General features: G+C 36.3%; 1 protein-coding gene and 1 long non-coding RNA gene across 3 annotated transcripts in view; one reads left to right on the forward strand and one right to left on the reverse strand.

Moving 5' to 3' along the window:
* LOC137858400 (uncharacterized) overlaps nt 1-14,635 on the forward strand; it is a 47,007-nt gene that overhangs the window by 18,560 nt on the left and 13,812 nt on the right. The gene's annotated exons all lie outside the window — the stretch shown is intronic.
* Nucleotides 1-14,635, reverse strand: part of BMPR2 (bone morphogenetic protein receptor type 2) — a 106,094-nt gene that overhangs the window by 10,699 nt on the left and 80,760 nt on the right. The window contains exons 6-11 of the mRNA XM_068686037.1: nt 12,950-13,180; nt 8,346-8,460; nt 6,596-6,756; nt 4,705-4,852; nt 3,614-3,750; nt 118-290 (exon numbers count right to left, since the gene is read on the reverse strand). Of these exons, the coding sequence (XP_068542138.1) occupies nt 118-290; nt 3,614-3,750; nt 4,705-4,852; nt 6,596-6,756; nt 8,346-8,460; nt 12,950-13,180 (965 nt within the window). The remainder of the gene's footprint in view (nt 1-117; nt 291-3,613; nt 3,751-4,704; nt 4,853-6,595; nt 6,757-8,345; nt 8,461-12,949; nt 13,181-14,635) is intronic.

The following is a 14,635-nucleotide window of genomic DNA, read 5'->3' on the forward strand; positions in this document are numbered from 1 at the left end:
CATCCACTTCACGGGTGCAGAAACATGAAGTGAAGAGCGTGCTCTAGCTTCCTTTCCGGAGTGAGCTAAGCACCGGACATTTACTGCCAACTAAAACTGAATATATTATCTTCTTACCTCTCGTTTTGCATGGCAGTTGACATAGGATTGACTGTTGGACTAACTGATTTATTTCTCTCCCAAATCATCATGAGTTCTGCCATCCTCTCCTCAGCACATTGGGCTGTTAATCGAGCTTCAGCATCTTGATCCCAACAGTCTTCAATTGTTTCTTTAAGTGACCTCACGGCCTGCCAGGAGACAAACAAAATCCTGTTTTCTTATTTTCCCTTTATATCATGCTTCTAATTTACTGTTCTATGGCAGCATACTGTATGGATGTGGATGAAAATAGTCACAAGTTGGTGAGAAAGAGACATGGAATATAGACAACACAATTTCATTCAAAGCTAGTTTACCCTAATAACAGCAATATTAAAGACTACCATTATCATACCTCACACACACCCAAAGCGGGAAGATAATTATGTAGAAAAAGTTACATTTACCGTTGTCCAAGCAACCCTTCAGCCTACCCTCTCTTAGGTGCATGTGCTCATTCTCCTTGCTTTATGAATGCCATGTACAAAGGATCGACCATGCTCTGGAAACACTGCCATGGTTATCCTCACAATTCAGCTAATGGTCCCTGCCTTGCTACCCTGTACTGTATGCAATTGACACAGCCTTGCTCATTTCATCATGCTTTACTTCTTCTGCACACTACCCTAATATCCAAATGCCTCAGTGAAATGTTGGTGAATTTGTTTGCACTATGGGAGGAGATTATTGCTGCCCTTGTTTTACAGATGGAGAAATGGCAACAGACACACTTTCCTGGGATCACACTGTGGGATGAATGGTGCAGTCAGGATTAGAGCTCAAGACCTCCAAATCATGCTGCCATATGGTCAGAGACCTGGAGAGGAGACAACTGAAATTACGAGCTCTGAACATTTGTACTTGCACTGCATCCTGAGCACAGAAAGACAGACGTTTATGGGCCCCTGCTGCCAGTTATGGCCTATGGATAGAATATAATTTGCCAGAATGTCTCACATCTCAGCCCAGGTTTAACTTCTCCAGCACTACTGACAGTGCATAGTCCCAGCTGGGCACTAAAGCATTCACTGGGCCCTGCTGATTGTTTCTGTGCCAGAACTGCCGTGTTCACTCCTGGCAGCGAAAGACAAGAGTAGCTCTGCCTGCTAGCGAAGAGCTCCTCGCCCACAGAGCAGACTCCTGGCATCACTTGCATCTGGCAAGTCACTGCTGCTCAGTGATGCAGACATTACTGCTGCACAGACAGGCATGAGCCGCCACACAAGTAAATCACCTCCCTTTCCACAGTTGATTGAAGAAGGGCTAAGCAACCAAAATACCCCTAGCTGAGGGACATGAATCTAAAACCACCCTCAGGGACAATGAGGAGATACTGTACTGGATAAGTTTTCTCTCGCTAAATAAAAAGGTTTCATTCAGCTTTTAGTACTTGATTTAGACACAGTTTACATGCATCTTTAAGTCAATGGACATCCTAATCTCTTGCCTTACTCTTTGTAAAGCTCTCCCGTAAAAGTTTTACCAGAAAGAAAACTAAGTAGTATTTAGTAGTCTTTCTTCCAGATGATCCATCCCTGTCAATGTTTTAAGGATATTGAAAGGACCACCGTTATGACAGTACAGATAGTTAACAAGACTAAAGTTCTAGAGCTTCACATTTACCATAATGTTGTATTTTCTATTAATTTCAGGTTCAAAGAGTTCTACACTAAAGTTCACTATTTAGAAGTTCTACAACTCATAAAAAAGGGTGAAAGGGAATAAAGGGAATAAATCTGCATTATTCTATTTTTCTACTAATAGCCTTCAGTCCCAGCCTTTGAGATCAAGCTTGGTCCCTGCTTTTGGCTTGGAAAATGAGACAAATGATGGTAACATCCCTACTCAGTTTATTGGCCTGATATTACTTTATACACATCATCTGTTAATTTATACTGTGAAAAACAATAACCACTATACAAGGTCTATATCGTAACACGTTCAAGAAGCAGACTGCAAAAGTAATCATAAAATTAGGCTTCCACATCCTTAAAGTGCCTTAATTATGTGACCTACACAATAATTTTTTAAAAAAATTTTATTTCTAAAAGGAAAAGAATAAATACATCTATCTAATAGATGAACTTGCACAAAGATGTTTTAACACAACATGTAAATGTAGCTCTATATAATGGGCAGAAGTCTTTTATCCCATTCCTGAGACAAAGGAGGTAAGAACCTTGGTCCAGAGTTAGGTTGTCTGAATCTTATATTTCTATGACATCTCAGAGCATTTATTAAGATGTCATCCTAGACTGGCACAGGGTGGAATGGGTTGTTTGATACCTATAAGCGAACTGTAGGTTATTACACCCCAAAGAATGTGTCAAGCAGTTTAAATACAGGAATTGTTATTAGGTCGGTGTATAATATTAGAGTCTACAAATTTGTTAAAACAAACATTGAAAATGGTAGTCTGCAAAACAAAACCAACCTTAAACTGTTTTAGTTACAACTGTCTTCAAAAACAGCTGTCAACATTGGGTTCTTCCAACACTGCATTTGCCAACATGTCTGTGAGTTTTGTTTGCTTGTTTGTTTCTTTCTTTGTTTTTACTTTTGTTAAGATTGTCTGGACAAAACCATGCAATAAGAAAACCTCTCTATGAAGCTCTCAACTCAGTTGCAACATGTTTTATAACAGTGTTAACACTGGAGGCTATGCTCCTCTCTGAAAATGGCTTCATATGTATTTACATGTACCAGCAGAGATGAGGCCTTAGGCTCCCCATTATCTGTGCAGTAGCTACATACTTATCAAGTAGCAAAGTCTCTGAAGATTGAAGGGAATAACTTCAGAAAGTGAATTCATAAAAATATCTTTTTAGATGAGTCAAATACATAATTTCCATACTTGCAGTCAATCTATTTTAGTTTAAACAACCTATTGTGTATCAGGTAGAACTCAGTAACTGTTTACGTTTTACTTTGCTTGGAATAAAAGACAGAACCTCCACTATGCTAAGGAGAGTTGCATTACCTCACCTTCGCTGCAGATGAAAGCAAGCACACAGACTCTCACCAGAGTTCAGCTGACTTGCAGTAACTTGTTGGCCTGCAGCAGCAAGCAAGACTCTAAGCCATAGCTATACTGATTCAAAACAACAAACAACATTACTTTGTTTATACTGTAGAAAATAAAAATTGTAGATCAAATGAAGCCTATAAAATTTCTAATGTAGTTATAACGAAACACTTGCTAGAAAATGTAGCCTCTGTAAATTCTGAGCACTATACTCCTCTTCAAAAATAGTTTATTACAATGTTTATAAAATTTCGGTATTGGAGGATTATAATTACATTTTGCCAAATATTTTATGGTGTTACTAGTTTATATGATGTCAAAAGTCAAAAAAATACCTTTATGTTCCTCATCCAGTATACAGAGAATACATGGGCACTTCATGCATACTGAAAATTACTTTCCAGATAACACCCTATATATTGCTTATTTCTAAATGTTCCATCTCACCAGGCTGTTTTCTTTCCATGCTTCTGGGAATTTTGGTCTTTGCTTCTCCCTGGACACCAAGACTTGCATATCTTCAAAAGTGGGATGGTTTCCGACTTCTGTCTGGAAAGCCATCTGGTACTCTGGCACAGACTCCCCTGTTCGCAAAAGAAAGAATGAAAATAAAACACATATATATATATGTATTTAAAAAAAAAGGCAGGGCAAGAGCTTTCAAGTGATGAAAGATAGTATCAAAATTGCTGTCTATCAAGACATTGTGACTCCACCCTCAAACCCCGCCCTCCTATCCCCCAAAAATCTGAATTAACTGCAGATGAATTGTGTTGTTTGGGAACCTCTCAAAGGATAGCATCTCCAAACTTTGCTGATTGAGGGGTACCTTCAGGATGTCCAGGAGCCTGAGGATGACACCTAATGTCTGTGAAACGTAAATGACTGAGTGTACTTCATCTGGGAGGAAGCCCAGACAGATTACAAGTTCCTGCATGTAATGTGTAGCTGTTTGACTACAGAGGGAATATTGCATGCCAGATTAATTCTATATGCTATAGCTGAGGAAGAAGATGGAGGTCGCTACACTTTCTCACATATTAAGTTTTTACAGTTTATTTCCTCTTGTTTTATTTTACAGGTTTAGTTCCCTGAATTTTCAATGTCAGTATCATAAACTAAAGTATGAATGGCTAAAAGCCATATTATATTACTGTACTTTCCCATCCATTTATTCATTTTGAAAGTCTGAAAGATATTTCAGGCCCCATATCAGCTGTAAATACTCATAGTACTGTCTTTGCCATCAACCCAACTCTCAATGTTCATAAACTGTGGACAATAAAAATAGCACTCAAATTGCACTACTATGCAGCCTGCAAATTGCTTAAACAGGCAATTTGAAGTCTGTCAGCATGATTCATGCTTAACAATACAGTGTATTTGAGTATGAACAGTAACAATCTTGAACACTAGATGGCACCGACTTAATGGCAGAAAATAACTGATAAAAGTATTTCCTTTCTTCACTTAAAAAGCTATGGCTAGGATAACATTGGTTGCTGGTACTCCCTTCTACTACTATTTTTTTCAGTTACCTGGGAAGAGGTCTGTACATCTCATAAATATTTCCCAGTAGATAAGGCCTAGTGCATACATATCTACTTGTTTCAAAGCAGATTCGCAGTCCCTCAAGTTCACTGCTCCTTCAAGCACTTCAGGGGCCATATAACGGATTGTACCAACCTGGAAAAACATAAAATCCAAGTTTAAAATCAAGAAGCAATGTCCAAATCCAATTCATTATGAAGATTTTGTGGTCTTTGGTTTCTGTGTAGTTGTTTTTGTTTGTTTCTTAAAATATCCTTAAAGAAGGATATTAAAGAAGAATATCCTTAAAGAAGAATACTTAAGGATATACTTCTTTGGCTAGAAAAAGGATACAGCTAAGATGGAAAACTGCAGTTTTCTACAGCTAAGATGGAAAATGCAGTTCTCGTCAAATAAATACCCTCATCTTCTAGACTCATATCAGTAACCTAGTCGTAATAAAGTCCTTCCCAAGCTCTGTCACTTTTTCATGCGTACCGTAACAAAATAACATTGTCCCTTATTCAGTGTTCTCATGTGCAAGATATAGTTTAATGTTTCTTCTTCCTGAAACAACTCTGTTTAACACCAATGCACATACCATAATGGGAGGGATGCTGCTGAACAAGGAACTTGGTCTGTTATTGCTGGACTGTCAGCAAGGCTTATCCCTACATCTTCCTTATTCGAAGGTTAACAGCTTTAGAAGGCATCTATTTATTTCCACTAGGGACGATGTTAGATTAGAGCCAATATTCATCAGCCCTTACAGGACAGTATTTGGTTAAAGGGCTATTCCACATCCCTGCATTTTAAACAGTGGTTTCCCTGTTTCTTCATTCAGTGAATGGAGATCTAAAAAGAGCACCTGTGCACTAGGTATTATTACTGTAATGCTTTCTAAGGGACGTTGATTAGTACTGCGATACATGCTTTGAATGAAATGTAAAGATTTACTGTAAAAGCACATAGACAACAAATATACTGAAGCATTTGGGGGACTTTTAGTTTTCATTTAAAGAAGACTCATTCTCACTGTATTTGAGTAGCCTATGTTCAGATGTTAGCATATTTTTGCTCATATATGTAATATATCTAACCATCTAGCAGATGTTTTTCCACAGTGTTCCTTTAAAATCATGAAAGGATGCAAATTCTGTAGCCTTCCTCAACAGTCCTTTCCAGACCTTCACTGTCTTCTACATATAAGAAATGTTTCTTCATAACTAACCTAAACTTTCCCTCCTACAACATAAGGCCATTACTTTTTGCCCTATCCAAATTGAATAGTTTATTCCTTTCTCTTTTAAGCACTTTACATATATGAAAACCTGTCTGTATCTGTACTTCAGTAGATGAAATAACCCTAATTCTTTCAGTCTTTTCTCAGAGGTTACTCTTTCGAGCATCCCCCATTATTCTGTCCTGATCCCTTCTCAGATGGTCCATGCCTTTCTACATGCATTTATTTTCCCAGATATATCCATCTGAAGTCCTTAAAATTACAGATGACACAAAGAAATGGTTGTAGGATGTGTGTGCATATGTGTGGGGGATCTCCTTGACTTCCAAAGAATGTTTGGACTTAAGTAATATTTGCAGAACAAGATTAAAGGGGCTTGTACCCAAAGCTACCTTGCATATATAATCTCTCACACACAAAACTTCCAACTCCACAGCTGCCAATCTTTCAAAATGCTAGGTTTGTTTTAGAGTATTTTGACAATAAAACCAGTCTCATCCTGTCAAGTTTTCAGCTACTTCTATCCCTATTGCACCAACTGCCCCTTAAAAGAATTGTACCACCTTAATATTCACCTTATAACAACTGTTTCTCAATGTTACTGTCATACTACTCTGTCCTCCTTTATATGCTGGCTTATCTTTATTTATACTTACCTCACTAATGGCAGCATTATCTTCCTCACCTGGGCGTACTAGTCTGTTTCCAGTTAACTTCATGGAGAGTCCAAAATCACTAATTACACAAGTTCCATCATTCTTTACCAGTACATTGCGGCTGTTCAAGTCACGATGGGATATTGCAGGTTTGTAATGGTCTATTTGGACATATGAAAGTGCTTGTTATTATTTGAGCAGTTCTACTGTTCAGCAAAAGCAGAGAACCTCATTAGGTCTGCTCACCTATTATAAACAGAAAATTAACTTTTAGAAAGCTAACATTTTTGCTTCTTTATAATGAACTCCACAGTATGCTATCTGTTGAAAACCAACTGGCATTCATAGCTTCACCATATCCATACAGCATATTAGGTTACTGTTACACAGGCTTAGTGTTTGCCATTAAGCTTTCCAAGGGATATTTCAGCATGATTTTGGCAGGGAAGATGTATACTTAAGCATAGACTTGCTGCCACAGACCTGACAGCCATTCCAAATGTTCTCTCTCATATCCACAGTCCTCTGTCAAATACAGCTCCAACTATTGACATTATAACTGAGATAGGCACCTATTCAGAAGATACATATATAATATTATTATTCTAGAGGAGCTGAACATGTTAATCCTGCAAGGAGTTTGATCTTTTCCAAAGAGTAATCTCAGTTGTTCCCAGTTTATGTGCAATTTACGTAGTTAGTAAGAGCACCAGCACAATAGAACCAATTTTACTGTGGAATTCTTTCTATTCCATGAGCTCCTTTGTAGCATTTACAGATCAGCCTATGGCTGTCTCTTCTTTATGATGGAAGGTTTACACATTTTCTGGCTGCTAACGGACACACCTGTCTGCACATTTCAAAACGATGATAGCTGCAGTTTCAATGGCACATAGAAATACCAAGTTAGGTATTTTCAGCCTGGCACTTTTAACAGCATCTTCAGTTTTCATTCTGTGCTAGAGTTGATGCTTAACATTTGAAATATATGGTTTGGGACTTCAATCTGAATGCTAGCACCTTAATGTGGAATTAAGATTACCATCCTTTTATTTACTGCCCAAAAGCTAATGCTTCAGTGCCAGACCATATTCTGCAGCTTGTTATATCACAGATATCAGAATACCTGTTATATAATCATGATATTTTAGATGGCTGAAATTCTGGCTGAAACAGATGAGCAGAGATATATGTCAATACAACAGCAGATCCAACACTCTAATAGAACACAAAAAACAGTAGTATCATTTGTACACAGAGAAGATTATGCTCACACCCTTCAGCAAATACCAAGAGATACAATAAAAACTACAGTGGTATTAGAAGATTGAGTTATTTTTTATGTATACAGTTCACACACACACACACAAAAATGCTGAGCTGATTTGTGCCTGAGCTGCAAAAAATAAACAGAACACTCCATCTGCTTGATCTCTGTTCGACAGACATCCAGTGCTTCAGGTCTTCAGTAATCTGTTGCCATGATACTGCAGCACTGCACAACTCTGCCTCCTCCTCTTGCCTGTCTCTGGGACTCTGCTGGCTCTTACTCCCTGTTTTCATGGAAGTGTCATAGGCACAGCCCACAAGAGGGAATTGTTCAAAGGAAAGTACATATCAGAAGTACTGAGTAATCTCTATTTGCATTCCTACTCGCTGTACTGTCACAAAGTAAAAAGAAAGGCAGGAATCTTCTACCAGACAGAAATAGGAATATCGTGAACGCCTTAGCATCCCTTCCCGGCCTTACCTCCTCGAGGTAGCTCTGTGTGCAGGTACGCCAAGCCCCTAGTTATAGAATGTGCCAACCGACAAGAGCTCACCCAGTCACTTGTGTGGAGACTCAAATATTTGCACAGCGAACCCTAGCAAAAATAAAATAAGTACTGAATTAAAATATTTATCAAGTTGAATAATTAAGTACAAATCTTTAAGAAGGACAGTTATCCAGTGCTACTGAAAGGTGTAATTCTGCAACTGTTTCTGTGTATACACAGATATTATAAAACACAAGATTTTCACTAATTTTTAGTGGTGCCATTTGGTTTATGTAAGGAAGTAGAACAGAAAAATTATCATACATTGCATAATAATAGGGGTTGCCTTTACTAGTAATGACAGTTATAAAACAAAAGCAATATATGCATTTATTTTACTCTTCTGTAAAAGTCCTTTCTCTGAACATTAGAAGCAGAAAGGTAACTGCAGATATAGCAGCCAGGGTGACTAATTAGCAGACTTTGAACCATTAGTATTTACAGAAAAACAGAGAACATCCCTGACTTGCATCTCCCCTGCTATCATATCTTTATTCATTGAACCAACAACAAAAAAAAACATAAAGGTTCCAAATAGGAGTGAGTCCACATACACTGAAGAAACAGGAAAAAAGAACATCATGTTATATTTTGTTGTTTTGTTGTTGTTTATTAATTTCTAGTAGAATCTTCAAAGAAAACCAGAATAAAGGGTGTCAGATGTGACACTGAAATATTCTAGAAACTTGAACTGAAACAAGAGCCAGGTCCTGCAAACTGTAACACCTTTGAGTATTTTTTGGTACAGTCCTCAATAATGATATGCTCAGTTTAAACAAAGCAAATCCCCATGCATAAATAACAGTAAGTCCAGTCTTCTCTGTACATGTATTATAAAATAATGGTTATTTATGACTACTGATGATCCCCTTTTGACTGTTTAAATATTTAATCTCAAAGATGTACCAGTACATAGCATCTTGCCATCACAGCTACAAATAAAAAAATAATATTACAAAATCAGTTACGTGACCATTTGATTAAAAAACAACAATGGGTATTTGCCATTTGAGTGCATTTGGAGTCAACATTCAGGTATGTAACATAGGCACAATTCAGGTGGATACACATAGATACCATGATTTGAAATGACTGAAGCCTTAGATTTTTATTTTTTTTAATCCAACACTAAAACTAAACTCCAGTTATTTACTCCTTAATATAATTACAAATATCTTTCAACTTCTCAGATTTAGACTGTACTGAATAAGGAACCTATAAGCAGATAACCTTCTTGGCAAAAACACAGACCAAACATCACTCACACAGGTTTATACAGCATTTTCTTTTTCATTGCAAAAATACTGTCATACCAACTTTGAATACATTTTAGTAACAACAAGCTGAAAATCCATCTAGTAATGAAATATAAAGAATTTTACCTTATTTTTTTTTAAAGCTCTAAGAAATACAAGCATACATTAGCTTCTTTCTCCTTTCAGTTTTACCATAGCAACAAACCCCAAATCCTAAATCAGGGGTGCGCAAAAATTCTTGTTACTCCTTGAGGCCCAAATCTCAGGCTTAATCCTCTCTCTACTCAAATCCACATTTGATAGTGCAGTTATAAAATATGAAATACTGAGATAAAATAGTTTGTCTACATATAAACTTAAGGTAAATGAAGATAGACTGCACAGTTCAAAACATATCCACTTCTGATGTATACTCCTCCCACTTAGTTTTTGGCTCCTGCCTAGCACTAGACTTTTTGGGTTCAGGTATGATTACAGCTACAGTGCTCATTGCAAAGATTCTTACAGTGCAATGCTCCAGAGCCTGTGAGCAATTCTGGTATTAGAACACAGTTTCCTTGTTTGCTTTGAACAAATTACTGCGCTATATATACTGTACTTTTTTTTTTTTCTCAACATTCTCTGGGGGATGTAAGGACCGACTGCCAGAAACTTAGGTGCAGTAGAAGATTTTCTTAGTCTTGTGGGTTGAAATTCCAACCCATTCTTATGGAGGCAACAGGACTGTTGTAGTCTAACTGGGAAACAGTGTATAAAGATCAAACCAACTTCAAGACCTTTTTCCTCCGAAGTTTTGTAACTGCTATATATTTTTAAGCTGGTTGAGAACTGTGATTTTATATTCTTAGTGAAGTTCCTTATAAAGGACAACCAGAAAAAGTTTTAGTCAAGATAGAGATTTGTAAATGAGATTATTCTTTTTCAGAGTCATGAGTTACATGTTAAATTGATGATACTTGTTCCGATTATGACTTTTGATTAAAATGATGGTTTTGTTCTAACAATCATAAGATTTTACTATGTGTTTTACAACAATTTTTCATTTGTTCTAAAAAGACATGAATGTTTGAATACGAGGGGCACAATTCTATGACTATTCCGTATTTTTCCATATTTCGTGCTGTGCCATCCCTTGCAACTTACTCACTGCTTATTCACCTGCCATACCTCACAGTACCATCACAATAGCATGTTGATTAGCCTATACACATATCCTCCCTTTTATTACTTGCTCCCCTACCTTCATCCTTCTGAATGCATTTGGATAACAGCATGATTTGTTTTAATCTGGTATGTCTCGCTTTCACCCAGGCAACAACAAAAACAGTTTTCTGTGTGAAAACGCTCCATTTTGTGTTTTCCTATTTTCAATAAGAAAAGTTTTTCCAGGGAGAATGATATTTTGGATGTGTAGTATTTCACTTGTACATCTTGCATGGGCTGCCCCTTATTGAAGTAAGTTTTATGAGTAATTTGAATGGTGCCATTCCCTTTTAGTAGGGTTTCCACAGCAGGGTTTCTTCCCTGCTGTTAGCTCAGCATACAGCAGAACATCTGCTCACTGAATTAAGGACCATACTGTGCATTAATTACACCTGCTGTGCACTTTTTCCAATGACTTCCAAGCCACCAGTGGATTGATTTTAGGCTAATCTTGCTGTTTTTAATACTGTATTGGGAAAGAATCTGATAATATGATGTTATAAGCTTCATCTGTGCATTTAATCAGATTGTTAACTGATCCTGTTTATAGAAGCAACAACACAATTTTCAACCAAATTACATTTCAACTAAAAATCATTTAATTCAAGAAACCAGCAAAGCCAGATCACCTGTTAAGACAGTTATGTTAAGCCCTCCCAGGAGCAGAATACTCAATTGATTTCACTGAACTCAGCTGAAAATAAGCCTATCCTGACATAGAAAGCCAGAGCCAAAGTGCTTTGCCACTATGCATACAGCATGGACTAGACCATCCTTTTCTATAGTCATTTCTAGTCTTTGCAGTCTCTTCTTATATGTCATTCTCTTATAAACTGACACAAACAAGCATGTTCTCACTTAAAAATTTTCAATTAAAATGTTCATTCTATATTTGTGAAGTGATAGGTTGTCTTCTTAAAGTTGCATATATACAACAAAATTTATATTTATTATTATATTATATTTATATATTATATATATGTATATTATTTATATACACAAAAGCAATTTGAATTTCAATGCAAGCATATACATAGAACTTGAAACATCTTAAGGGAAAGGCCATCATTACTCCTATTTGTGGTTGTTCTGTTTCTTTTTGCTAGTTGAATAAGCAGCTTTTGTCCTACTGGCTGCCTAACCAATCAAGCTTCAGCCATCACATTTGCACACTGGAATAAATACAATGAGTTCACTTACTTGAGACCAAAAAGCTCATTAAAGTATTATTTAACAGAACAGTTAAAATCCTTTTCTATACACAAGGAAAAAAAAAAAAAAAGAAATGTAAATCTTTGTGTTTTCATATATGCAACCCCTCAAACACATATTTTATGATTTTCTGTGATAAGCAATTCACAATTATGGTCTGCATTTTAAAAATATTTTCATTTTTTGTACTCACACGCACACACACACAGAGTTACGAACTCAGATAAATGAATTTTAGGAGGTAAGCACCCAGTTGGCTAAGAAAATTTGAAGATACAGTCCTTGAAAGTAAGCCTGCCTTCTTAAGAATTCTTTTATATCATCAATATATGGTACAACAAAATAAATATGGTATTCCCTATAAAGCTTAAAAAAGCTAACAGGATGCCTTATGTTTCATTGTATTAAAAAACAAACAAACAAACAAAAAAAACACCCTGCCATTTACAGCTACTAAGTGAGGTTATAAATACCATAAGAGGTGTAATGTTTTAATACTAAGTAGTTTTAAGTTGATTAATATATTTTTATGCAAAAATAACTCTTCAAATACTGTCCTCGATTATTCCACAGTTGATTTTAAAAAGTGACTTGTAACCAAAAGCAAAATATTAAACCAAAAATTTAAGACTACATTTTAAGACTAGGTTTGATAGTAGTAATTTAGAAACCTTAAAGGGTGTTACAGTAAGCCATGCTAAGTTTCATTAAAATTGTAACTTATATGGATTTTTTCACATTACACCAGGCAAAGGTGACTACTGTGCAAGAACTCCAAATTATTGGCCAATACTGAAGTGCATTCTTTTTATGTGGCTATTCTTAGGAATCTAAACTAATCCAATTGATTTCTTTGAAACACTTACATTGGGATAATATTCCATCACCAATAAGTACTCCATACGCCCATCTGCAGTGAATCTCTCATCTCCCACAATGAAGCGGGCAATGTTGTCATGTTCCATCAGTGGAATCCTGTAAATGTTCCTCTCATTAACGAAGTTCTGACGATTAGCAAAAGAAAATACTTTCACAGCAACTGGGCGTTCATCTAGGGAGCCTTTATACACTGCTCCATATCGTCCCCGGCCAATCAACTGAAAAAACAAAACAAAACAAAAAAAACATAACATAATTAGTTCACTAAGTAATAAGCAAAGGCAAAATCAAAGTTTTAACTCTACAACAATTATATGCCAACCTTTATAATGAATTACACTGTAAAATTATTAAATATTTTGTACTGAAAATCAGAATTAGAATACTGTCATAAACGTTATTTTGGAGCTGTAAACCCTAGCATAGGCCCGCTTAGATCTTACTACATTGATCTATAGTCTGAACACCTAATAAATAAATCATAAATAATCTATTCAGCAGCTTCGTATGGGATATCAATAAAATCAATAAGCTTTATGCGGAAAAAAGCTCTTTAATTAAACTTTTGACTACTGAACATTTATAGCTTTTATGTGATCAATTTTAATCAACTCCAGAGATCACAGGCATTAAGCTACACATTTTAGGTTTAGGGTAGCTTTACAAGCCATACATTTTAAGTTAATAATGACAAATATGCATTTGCAGTGCAAGATAGATATCAAAAGAAGTAAACAGGTTTTAACAGAAAGAACTAACCAATTCTCTGCTACCTGTGAATCTTTATTCTAGCCTCCACTGTTAGTCTTCACAGAAAAGCCTTTTCCATCTCCATGGCAACTAAAGAAAGATGTGATCTCTGCTCTAAATCAGAACCCTGGACCACCCTCATGAAGAGTCCTAGTTTCTAAACCTCAAAACGTTCTGACTACCTAAGAATTTAATAATCTATTGAATTCAAATCATTTACAGGCACATCTAGATGTGAAACAAGCATCTTTTTACTTTTTAAAATGCTTACAAATAGAGGAGAAGGGGAAAGCAGAAGGGATTATAAAGAAATGATTTTAAAGACAATAAAATTATCTAACAGGAAAGTTTTCTAAACTTAAGTATCATTTAACAGGCAAGACTTTCCATTTTTCAGACCTCCCAAGGCAGAGTCCTCAATGTGGATTGCAAAGTGACAGTATATCACCTCAAGGTACAAATACAGAATATACATGTATTCTACCCACAGAGACACAAAAGGCAAACACAAGTGAAGAGAGTTTGTCCTGCAACACCCTATGGCTGGAGGTGAGGTGGCAACTCCTGGGATTTCAGAAAAAGGACTGAAGATTCTGTAGATCTCCCCATCAACAAAACTGCTGCTTTTTCCAAGACTGTATATCAATATAAGTAATTTCATCTGAGATTTTGCCACACTTCTACAATATGTACCTTTGTACTCTGGTAAACTCTACCTCAAGTACTTTTTGTTGGCAGAGGGCACACAAATTTCTTTGCAACTTAGTCTGCTTTCCAGGTTTGCCCAGAGCACACCACAGTGAGGACTACATGTCTGCAGCCTCCATCTGTAGCTGTAATTTCTAATGGGCAAGAAAAAAAAGCATCACTGAATTTCTTTCAGTTATTCTATTGATCTATTTTTAGGTAAAAGCTTTTAAAAA

This window comes from Anas acuta, chromosome 6 (genome assembly GCF_963932015.1).
Source record: "Anas acuta chromosome 6, bAnaAcu1.1, whole genome shotgun sequence".
NCBI classification, from domain to species: Eukaryota; Metazoa; Chordata; class Aves; order Anseriformes; family Anatidae; genus Anas; species Anas acuta.